This window comes from Podarcis muralis, chromosome 1, assembly GCF_964188315.1.
Source record: "Podarcis muralis chromosome 1, rPodMur119.hap1.1, whole genome shotgun sequence".
NCBI classification, from domain to species: domain Eukaryota; kingdom Metazoa; phylum Chordata; class Lepidosauria; order Squamata; family Lacertidae; genus Podarcis; species Podarcis muralis.
Window position 1 is genome coordinate 76,610,757 of NC_135655.1, and position 12,086 is coordinate 76,622,842.

The 12,086-nt window shown below is 42.0% G+C and overlaps 1 protein-coding gene across 2 annotated transcripts in view; it reads left to right on the plus strand.

Annotated features, from left to right (window-relative positions):
• The window catches only part of SLC25A22 (solute carrier family 25 member 22), a 78,511-nt gene that overhangs the window by 32,265 nt on the left and 34,160 nt on the right, over positions 1-12,086 (plus strand). For both annotated transcript variants that reach the window (XM_028735049.2, XM_077931735.1), the window contains exon 2: positions 5,749-5,865. In XM_028735049.2, the coding sequence (XP_028590882.2) occupies positions 5,846-5,865 (20 nt within the window). In that variant the 5' untranslated portion in view covers positions 5,749-5,845. The remainder of the gene's footprint in view (positions 1-5,748; positions 5,866-12,086) is intronic.

Here is a 12,086-nt window from a genome sequence, read left to right on the forward strand (position 1 = left end):
TCTTTTACTATGGAAAGTGTTAACATTAAGCTGCTGTCAGCTGGACTCTCCTATGCCTTCTCCCTTTCAATGAAACAGTTTACCTTGTAGAGTGGATGAAAGACAGTGTGTGTGTAATATCAGACATATTTGTAAGTGTAATGTTAAACAGAACAGATTAAAAGAATTTGGTTTCGGAACCTTGGAGTGCCTTCAGACAACTAGCAGTTTAATAAAAGATAGCAAACCTTAAGCAGTGTCCTTTGTTGTGATAGGTTAGGCGTTTCTGTCCTGAACAGTATTTGTTTTGTTGGCTTGCCAATGAAATCTTACTGATAACATCAGAAAAGTCTTAGAGCAGCAGGGTCCACACTCATAATATTTGTTGTATATAGGATAGTTCAAGAAATGGATTTGTCTGTTTCCTATAGTAAGTTTTTTATTCCTAAAATTGTTGCTGTGTTAGTCCCCAAGGAACAAGTACAAAATAGCTAATGATTTCTGTCCTTGGCTCAGTTTCTACTGATGCAACCATGTGTGAACTTTGGAGCTGTGCACAGTTCTTTACTTAGCAGAGTGGCATCTGTTCAACAGCAGAGAGAAGAAAGCACACAGACTCCCATCAATTAGCATTGTTGTTGTGCTATTGCACTCATGTCCTGCTGGTGGGCTACCACAAGCTGCTGTGGGAACAGAATGCTGGAGTAGATTATCCCTTGGTCCTTTCCTTCAAAGAGGTAGATTTTCAGCCAAGATCTCCATGACATAATTTTGGAGGCTCCTCTTTGCTTGAAGTACCGCCTTTGATTCTTTTCTCGGCACCTGGTTAAGATAAGTCTTTTAATTATTTTTAACAACCAGTGTAACAAAGAAAGAAAAGCAGAGGGGGAAAGGCGAAAGAAAAATACACATGCCATCAGTTCGTATTAAGATAAGCCTTCCTAAATAATGCGTCATTCCACATTCCCTCTGAGTTTCCACCTTGCAGCTAACCTTGAAGATTGCTTCCAGATAGTGGGCTCTTTTTTGTGTATGGGTGGGGGAAGTAGGTGCTTTAAAATTAGTGCTTTCTTGTTATTGAAATGATGAAAGATAGAATAAACTTTTCCTCTTTTCAGAACTTCTGGCATCTCTTAATAATATAATTACAATGATTTCTTCACCAGTAGGGCTGCCAGTGGTGGTACAGAGAGTATAAATACCCTATTATCCTAGGATCCTCCAGCAATACCCCAGAAATGCTGAACAGGGTGGTCAGTAGACCAGCAGCATCCGCAATCTGCCTCTCTGGCCCAACACCAGCTGCATACCCTCTAAGCCTGTCTCAAGGTCAAAAGATTTCCTGGTCAGGGAGATGGCACTCTTATGGACAATAGCAACACCCCTGCCTTGACCGCCCCAGTCTAGCCTGGTGCAGTACTGAAAACCCAGGTGGGCATAGCTAGGTAAGATATGGCCCACTCAGCTTTTTCACCCAAGTCTCTGTAATGCCTGCTGGATCTGCCCATTCATCCACAACCAAGTCATTGATGAGCATGGTTTTCTTATGGGCAGATCTGGCATTCTGCAACAGCACCACTAGACTGGAGGGCTCAGTCAATATGCTACCAGTGATTTGCAGAGATATGAGAGAGTTGAAACAAATAATGCAGACCAAACACCTAAGCCTGTTTATTTTTCATTATTTAAATGAAAGCTGATCTTCTTGGTCTATCAAAAATTCTTCTTCTTCTTCTTCTTCTTCTTCTTCTTCTTCTTCTTCTTCTTCTTCTTCTTCTTCTTCTTCTTCTTCTTCTTCTTGGAATATATTTGATTCTCTGCAGTTACTTGACACACTTATAAATGTAAACAAGAATCAAACCCTCTTCTGGAACTGATGTGTATAACTCCCTTACAGAATGCAAATGTATCTGTACAACTCATTCCAAAGTTGCTGATAATGAAGAGCCTCTGGTGGGGAGGATGGTAGCTGACCTGTTTGCCATGCCAACAACTGACAACTTCTTTACCTTCGGGGCATGTCAGTCATTTGAAGTGGAATGTCTCTGAGAGCAAATGAGATATGGTGAATTGCTAGACAGAAGCTGGTTCCCAGCTCATGTCAGGCAAGCAAAACACTTAAGAAAGGGTGAATGCAGTTCAGCTTCAGACTTGGAAACGGCTAGTTTTTAATTCATGCTTTCCCACTTCTCCAGTGGGCTGGAATGTTTACAGCATCAACTGTTATTTCTACTGGGCCATAAAAGAACAGGTTTTACCTAGAGGCAATACATAAATCAGGGCTCATCCAGACTTGTCCTATGTTTAGAAAGCACAGGTCCAAGCGTTTCCCCCCTTGCTCTGCCACTTTCCCCAGCAAAGCCAGCTCTTCAGTGATAAATCAGGCAAATGTCAGTTCAGAGAAAACTGGATTGACATTTGGTCTGATTCAGTGGTAAATAATGAGTTTCCCTAGGGGGAAACCAGCAGGGCAGGGACAAGTCTGGATGAGCCCCCACTATCAAAGGAGGCTAGTCCATTAGGGCAAATGAGACACTGCCCCAACAATCTCAATCTGCCCTCAGCCAGCGTCTGCTTGCCTGTTGTCTTAGTTAAAACCAGATTGGGGTGGGTGGGTAGCATTAACTCTCCTCTTCCTCCTCCTCCGTCTCAGTGTTGCCCTTATACTCCTTTGTAGATAGGAAGAGGATAGGGACAAACTAGAATGTGTTGCCTCTGGCTCCTCTTGTTTTCTCCCATGCCTTCCACCCTAGCAGTCCCAAAAGGGAAGCAGTCACCACTGGTTACTATTGCTGTTCTGTATCTGGGTGAAACACAGTAATGCTGTGAATGGGGTGTTTTGAAATGGGTGCATTTATGCTACTGTTTCTTCTGACGCATGGACAAGTTTGTGGGTTAAGAGCTCAATTGCATTGCAGTTAGTTGGCTATCCAGCTAACAGCCCCCCACCTTCCCCTAGCGCCCAATCACTTGCATTAGGAATCCAGGCTAGCATGCAGGGTTCTGCTTAGAAGAATCTAGCACATGTTAGCCCACTGCCAAACATATCTTCCAGAGTCTTTTCAGTAATAAAAACTACGTATATGGAGACAATTGTCTTCTTTATTTGCTTTAGTAACTCTTCAGCTATTCAGCAGAATGTTTTCAAACCTGTATTCTTCCATCTTAACCTGTTCTGTACTGCTGTCCTTATACTACCAGATTGAAGTTTCAGGAGCTAATTTATCACAGATTACATCACTTCTCTCATCACTTGATGACATTGTTTTAGGACACTGATGAATTTGCGAACTGTCTGTACTGAAAAGCAGGGGTTTTTCCCCCAGTCACGGAAACTGAGTCGTCCTTAAAGTGGGAGAAGTGGCAGTTCCTGCACCTGTTTTTCTAGAAAAGAAGCACTGCTGAAAAATATTGCAGTGTGGTGGCAGAGGTGGGAAAAACAAAAGCTCTGCGTTTTCTTGATTTGTAATAACTGTTTCACACAATACAGTACATGCCATATCTGAATAGTGAAGAAATAGAAAGTACAATCATGTGTGTGTGAATTTGCACTAGCACTTACCTAATCCAGTTGGAACAATATCACTGTTGATATTATGTACATAGATCAAAATTTTCAAACTCTGCAGAGAGCAAATATACCTTCCCTTTTCCGAAATGTGTTATGTAATTTTTTATGAGAAAATATATATGTAGAGATTGTTGCAAAAAAACATGCATTGAGCGGTGCTCAGTATCTAAAACTGCAGGGTTATTTTTAATTTTACCTTGCCCTATGAGTAAAGCAATGATATATCATATTGGCAAACAGTATAAAACAATAGTAATATTTATGAAACCAAATACAAAATGCACCACAAGTTTGTGGATCAAATTAATACACCAGTGTGCCTGAAAATCCTGAGTGAGTTTTAAGCAGGTTATAATAACAATAACAATAACAATAATAATAATAATTATTATTTATTATTTATACCCCACCCATCCGGCTGGGTTTCCCCAGACATTCTGGGTGGCTCCCAACAGAATAAAAAACCAAACATTAAAAACTTCTCTAAACAGGGCTGCCTTCAGATGTCTTCTAAAAGTCAGATAGTTGTTTATTTCCTTGACATCTGATGGGAGGGCGCCACTATGGAGAAGGCCCTCTGCCTTTTCCCCTGTAACTTCACATCTCACAGTGAGAGAACTGCCACAAGGCCCTCAGAGCTGGACCTCAGTGTCCAGGCAGAATGATGAGGGTGGAGACGCTCCTTCAGATATACTGGGCCGAGGCCATTTAGGGCTTTAAAGGTCAGCACCAACACTTTGAATTGTGCTTGGAAACGTACTGGGAGCCAATGTACATCTTTCAGGACCGGTGTTATAGGGTCTTGACGGTTCCTAAATCTAAGGCTGTCACTTTAGGATATGCCCAGTCACTTTAGGATACAGCATTTACTTTTTTCAATTTTTCTGTTTTGCATGTGGGGCTTATTGTTGCTTCTTTTTGTAACTCTGCACAGTTGCATTTAGTATGAGGTTCATTAGAAAAAAACTCCACCCTGCACCCCCTTTTTCTTCATACTTACTGTTTCATTCTACCCCACACTTCTCTTCATTAAGAGTTTTATGCAGAAGGCACTTCTTTTTAAAAACTCTGCAAGTCTCCCCCCCGCCCCCCCCCCCGCTCTTCTGATCCCCTTCTGGCAGCACAACAGTTTAGCACCTTTGGGCAGGCGCCTCGTCTGGGTACCGCGAGATGAGTGGGTGTGATTTCACAGTCTTGCTTCAGTTAGCAGCAGAAAATAGCTTGGAAATATACTGCTCTTAAAAAACACACGATTAAACGTGAATATGAATAACTTACAAATGAAATGATGTTCTCTATGTAGGTTTGGTAAACATTTTGAGAATCAAGATAAGGCTGTTTCTGCATGACTTGAGCCAACAACCAGTACAAATGGAAGGAACTTCCATATGGATCTGGTATAGATTGCAAAGTAATATAAGGATCAAGAGGCATGATTTGCAGTGTGTCTGCAGTGTTAAAGCAATGCTGTGTAATGGTTTACTCAAAATATTATTGGGGTTAATTCAACAAGTTGGCATGCCTACTTGACCAGTTTTTCAACAATCTGACAACTTAATAAAGTTAACCTGATTTAAAGGAAATCTAATCCAGGGGTGGACTTGTGTGAATGTGAGAGGTATGGTCCATTCATGAGAGCATGTAGAGGGGGAAGAGACATCACTGCAAATTTCCACTTGCCAGAGTGTCAAGAAGTAAAAATGGTGTAAAGCAGGGGTAGGCAACCTAAGGCCCAATCGCCTTCTAAATCTGGCCCACGGACGGTCTGGGAATCAGCGTGTTTTTACATAAGTAGAATGTGTGCTTTTATTTAAAATGCATCTCTGGGTTATTTGTGGGGCATAGGAATTCGTTCATTCTTTTCCTGGAATCCAGGGGTGCCCTTTCTTTGGCAGATCATGTGGTTTTCCTGGGATGTTTGAACCGTGGCATCTTCCTTTGTAGGTCATAGACCCTGGAAGACTGCTCTTTACTGTTTTAAAATTTGGATGTGGAAGAGAAAATATTTTATACTCTTCTTTGGGTTTTTAGATTATGCCTCTCTGTTTTTTGGTCCTTTTCTAAAAATGAGGATGCCTAATCTACTTTGCATGATTCTCCTGATGATGACAGAGATTGTAAGTGCTCTTATTGACTATAGAAAGCTTATAGCGATGATGAGAAACTATAATCCTGGTATTATTTCTGTCTCTTTCTAGATAACCATTTGCTCAGAAATAGGTGACTGAACGCCAAAGAATTTGAAAGACTTCTGGAAGAACAAATCTAGTTTCCACAAGATCAAATCTGTATTAAATGGCTGATAAACAGATCAGGTAAAAGCATTTCTTTCCTTCTTCTCTCAACTGTTGTCTCCACTTCTGGTTCCTTTTGTCCTTCCACATTTGCTTTTCTTCATTCGTAAGGTCCACAACACATCCCAAAGTACTCTCTTCTTTCTCTACCCCTTTGCCTCTGCTCCTTTCTTCATTATTGCCCCTGATGGTCTTGTGGTTGGAACAGAATAGGAGGAACAGCACATGGAGCAGATCCAAACATTCAGGCTGCAATGCTGTGCCCACTTAGCTGAGAGTATACCCTGTATTCCATGGGACAGGAATACTTTTGAAACAAGGACCTACATGCTTGAAATCATATCTGCATAGGTGATCCTGCATGTTTGGGAGACAGGCCCAGTTGTTAGATTTTGAGGTGGATAGATACACTTTTGCACTGGGATGCAAAGAGTTGGGTTGTTGTTTCTCTCTGCACCAGGTCTTTTCTGTTCCCCTTCTTTTGGCAGCCACTTGCACTCTATAAAAAGCTAGTTATCGGGACACTCCATGCAGCAGCATACAATGTAATGTGAGTGGATTCAGCCGGGGGAAATTAGTAAACAATCAAACTCGCACTCATAATGCACAGTGGAATTACTTTCCACTAGTATATGGACCTGTTTGTCCTTAGAACTAGATCCTTGTTAATTTAATGGGACAAGTTAATCATAACTTGATTTAACTCCCATTAAAATCAGTGGGAGCGAAGTTCAACTTAAGTCACTCTGGAACTAACCCTATAATTCTGACGTTTAAAATAGAAGTAAGTTAAATAAGTTTTGTATGATGCTGGCAATATTTCTTTTAGAGGCACAAGAATGCAGCTTTGAAATACCAATAATAAAAAATTGGGGCATGCAAACATCTTTTAATGAATGTACATATTTATCTGGGGAATAGAAAGTCTAGAGAAGTAAAAACAGGCCATATGCAGCCTCCAGCCAGATTTTATCCAACACTTCAGGTCCCCTCCCAACTATCAGCAGGGAGGGAAAAGGACTTTGATGTTGTGCAAAGTTGTGCAATTTCAACTCTTTGTGAGAAGATCAAATCAGGGAGCAAAATGTCTCATCAGAATTCTGCTTCTTACAAATATAGTATGCATGCAATTTAAGGCTGCAAAGTTTGAGACTATAAAGTAAGACTGTGCAGTGATCTTATTTTAATTCTTCTGCTGGGTTTATCGAGCTCTTTTTGCCTTTTGCACAGTCAGGACAAGCAAATGATGTTGCAGAGTTGTTGTTTTTTTGCTGCAAACGTTGCGGGGTGGGGGGGAAGTATGAGGAAAATGGAAGGTGAAAAGTCAAGTGGGGTTACTAAGAAATATATTGCCTGTTTCATGGAAAATAGCTTTGTGATCTTACCTATTACTGGAAGGCGATCCATGACAGCTTTCCATTGGGTGAATATTTACCAACCCTGGGTTAAAGCAATGGGTGATGTTGCAGAAATTATATTAAACTAAGGCATAATATCTGATAGTAATGGCATGTTTTTCTAGGGGTTAAAATTAGTGCTATAGAAAAGCTTAATATGTGTTATGTGCTAGGGAGAGTCTTACCCCACCAATAGTCTGACTGAAGCATTTTGCACCAGCTGGAGCCTCCAGACCAGGCCCAAGGGTAGCCCCATGTACTGCACATTGCAGTAATCAAGTCTAGAGGTTACCAGTGCCTGAATCTTCTGTTGCCAGACCATCCCTGTCCAATAATGGTCACAGAGAGTGTAACAGCCATAGCTGGCAAAAGGTTTTCCTTTCAACTGAGGCTACCTGACCCTCCAGCAACAAATTTGGGTCCAGGAACAAGTTAAAAATTCCTAATATGCTATACAAGCAATAAGTTATCTCCTCTTTGGTAGCCAACATACAAAATTCTGGGTACTACTACTACTAATAATAATAATAATAATTGAATTTATATACAACCCTATACCAGGGGGTATAAGAGCAGTTCACAGAATAAAATCAAGATATAAAGCCACAAAATACATAATAAAAACACAATAGCCCCTCCACCAAAAAACACATTTTAAAAGGGCATAGGATCTAAATCAGATCAACCAAAGGCCTAGTTAAAAAGGGAATGTCTTTGCCTGACGCCTAAAGATGTATAATGAAGGTGCCATGCGAACTTCCTTGGGGAGGGCATTCCACAGACAGGGAACCACTGCAGAGAAGGCCTTTTCTCATGTTGCTACCCTCTGGACCTCTCAAGGAGGAGGCACACGAAGGAGGGCCTCAGAAGATGATCTCAAGGTCTGGGTAGGTTCATATGGAAAGAGGCGGTCCTTGAGGTATTGTGGTCCTGAGTCATTTAAGGTACCAAATATCAAACTAAAAACTTGGTCCTCAGCATATCTCTATTATTTATGTCACCATTGTTGTCTTAATAAACCAAAGTATTTTATATTTTGTGGGTTTACCCAGCAGGCAATGAACTACAAGATGTTAGGGCATGAACCAGAGGTGGGGAACCTCTGGCTCACTGGCCAACCTTGGCCTGGCAGGCGCTCCAAGTTGGCATGTGAGGTCATTCCCCGCAAACCACAGCTGCCTGTCACTCACTGGGTGATGTTAGCTGATGGGTTTAGTCCTGCTGGATGCTTGTTCCCTTTGGGGAAGCAGGCTGGGGAAGCAGACTACTCCCCCCCAACCCCATGGGTCAGCTTTGTCAGGTGGGTTACTCTACCCACTGGGGGATGGGAGATGATGATGAATCTGGCCCACTAGGATGAAGAGGTTGCCAACCCCTGGCATGTGCTGTAATTATGTAGCTAATTTGTTGTTTTGTACCGTCGCAGCAATCTGTGACTTTAGAATGGAATCAAGCAAGTGTTCTTGCAGTGTCTGTTTAACAGACAACAGAGCTGTTTAACAGACACAGAACATATCACAGCAAATGGCACGTAATGCTCAGGTGAGTTGTCAAGGCCCGACTTTGATTCTTCTGCTTAATGGCGGGCTCTTCCGCATCAACCATTTCGGGTGTGCTGCTAGACCTTTTCCTGAAAAGCGAGTCTCCCTCTGAGAATCTGAGCAGCTTTTCTACTTGCTGTTCCCCTTTGATAAAATGTCTTCTGATTCTTTGGCTCTGCTTACGTCCAGCCATTGTCTATTTCACGAGTGATTTTCCAATTTCATTGTTACCTAAGAGCAGCTTTTGTAGAGAGAGCCTTAGCTAGACAATGAGTGTTGTCTTCTGACAAAGAGTTGGGGATTTTGTTATTTTAATGGCTTCAGGGAAAAGAGATCCTCTTACTGGCACATCTTATAATTGAGACAGCAGGTTTTAATGTGTGTGGTTTTAAAAAAATGCAGGATAGGACGACACAGAGAACTACTAGCTGTGTGACAACAAACTCCCTTGGTTGCCCTGTGGGATTACTTTTTTTGAGTGAAAGACAAGGGAAGCACGACCCTTTTGATTCTCTGACCTGGACTCCTTAAAGGCTTTTGGTGCCATCACAAATGGTGTCCTTCTTGATATCGGTTGTCTAGGGTAGGTTTGAGAGGCACTGCCCAGCAGTGGTTCTACTCATTTTTGGATAGCCATTTCCGGAAAGTAGTGCTGGGATAATACTCTTCACCCCTTAGTGCTTTGTGAGTCCACAGGGTTTCCATGCTGTTTAACATCTACATGAAGCTGCTGGAAGAGGTTATCCTGAGATTTGGTCTGATTTGTCACCCATAAGGAGATGACACCCAGCTTTCTCTCTCGCTTTCGTTGGACTTAACTGAGGTTGTCACAACCCTGAACCAGTATTTGGGAGTGATTATGGGCTGGGTGAGGGTGAATAAACTGAGACTCAGTTCAAACAAGAATGCTGATAGTGGTTCATTCACCCAGGTGATTATTTTCAGCCTATTTTACATGGGATTCCATCTCCCATAAAGGACCACAGTTTGCAATCTGGGGTGCTTATTGATCCAGCACTTTCATTTGAAGCCAAGAGACCTATGTTCCTCAAAGCACTGTTATCAGCTTCAGCTAATTCACCAGCTGCAACCTTGTTTGGGTAAAGATAGTGTGGCTACAATTACCCATGTTCTGGTAACCTTCCATTTTAGACTATTGCAATGCATTGAATGTAGGCCACCTAATAAAAAAAAAGTCTGCAAATGCAGTTGTTCCAGAATAGGGCACAATACTAATAGCTGGTTCTGGGCAGTTTGACTATATTAACTGTGTCCGTCCAGTTCTAGGCCCAATTTAAAGGTCTGATTTTGATCCATAGAGCCTAAACCATTTGGGACCAGATTGAAAAAATGTCCTCTGCCATATGCATGTGGTGGAACTTTAAGACCCTCTTCAAAGACTTGATTCAGGTGACCCTGCCCAATGAAGTAAGGCAGATAACCAATTGGGGGGGGGGCACTCACTTATGCACTAGCCTTCCAATGAAAGCTAGCCTTGCACCATCTTTGTCAGGCATCCCCAAACTCGGCCCTCCAGATGTTTTGGGAGTACAGTTCCCACCATCCCTGACCACTGGTCCTGTTAGCTAGGGATGATGGGAGTTGTAGTCCCAAAACATCTGGAGGGCCGAGTTTGGGGATGCCTGCTCTTTGTGGTCGTTTTGGTGCCAGACAAAGACTTTTCTGTTCTATGCAACTTCTGTAGTCTGGCCCTTTCAGATTTTCTCATGTTTCTGATTTTGAGAGTATAGTGGGCTTTGTTTTCATGGTTTATTTTGTATGTAGGTAAGTGTCTGGATTTATATTAGTCCAGCTGCCTGGCTGTACTCAACTGATAATATTTAGGCTGCATAACACGCACCAGGAAGTGTGGGTTGGAGAGTGAGAATACTGGTTTAGACCAGTTTGCTGTAAGAGATTCTTTGTCAACTTGCAGAATTGTGCTGCAGAATACAATGGAATTGTCATTATAAACTTTACACTGGGATGTTTTTCATAATCTGCTGAATTTCCAAGGTGGGCCAGTGTTAATTTACTATAGTTTCAGATTTAGAGGAAGGGAAGGCTCCATGATTTTAATTGCTTATAAATCATGAAATACAAATAATCAGCTCTGGATAACTATTTTTTTTTAAGGCTATTATGTCTCTCTTGCTGAGACCATCCTCTGCATGACCAGCTGTCCCATTCCTGGCCTATTCGAAAGCCCTCAGAGTTCTTTTGCCCTTTGACCAAAGTGGAGCTCACATCTCACTCCCCCCCCTTCTGATAAACATTCTGATATAGGCTCAGTGCCAGGCATTATAGGCCCTAATATATGACTGGGCACAAAGATATAAAGTTTTTTTTGGGGGGGGGGGGTTCTTTTAAACTTAACTTCGTTTGAGAGGTGGGTTTCCTGCTCTTAGGCTTCTTTATTCTGAAATCAGCAAATGCAAGTAAGTTCTATAATACTGCTTTTGTGCGACTGGTGAGTCATTACTACTGCTACTACCACTACTATTTTTTTATTTTCTGCAACTGTTGCAATCATAAAAGAATTATGTGAATCTCAGGCTTTCCATGAAAAAAATTTCTGATGTCCTGTGACCATGAGATTATGTAGATTTTTCTATGGCAATTGTAAACATGCTTGCTTGACAGCAGCACCCATTTATCTTGTATCTGAATAGGCACATTCCAAATGAGGAACTCTAGTCTGGTGTGGAAAAACCAGCTAAGAGTCCTGTGATTCCTTAAGTACCATAACCTTTCATGAAGAGGAGTCTCCATAACTGACCTATCTGATGAATGGGACTCTAATCCACGAAAGCTTACACCACAACAAATCTGTTGGTCCCTGAGATGCAATGAGATTTTTCTGAGGTGTTAGTACCTATGGGAGTGCCTCTCCTGGTATGCCCCGCAGAGGACCTTAAGGTCCACAAATGACAACACTTTGGAGGTCCCAAGTCGCAAGGTGCTTAGATTGGTCTCAACTAGGGCCAAGGCCTTTTCAGTACTGGCCCCGACTTGTCACAAGACACTAGGGCCCTGTGGGACTTGACATCTTTCCACAGGGCCTGTAAAACAGAGCTGTTCTGCCTGGCCTTTGGTTTGGACTCAGTCTGACCCTTATGTTTCCTTCCCCTTATGGTTTTGATCTATGGGCTACTTTTAAAATGAGGCTGCATTTTAAATTGTATTTTAACCTGTATTTTAAATTGCCCCCCCCCCCCCATTATGTGTTTATTTTAATTTTACTGGTGTTAGCCGCCCTGAGCTCTGCTCTGGCCAGGGAGGGCAGGGTATAAATAAAATTTAT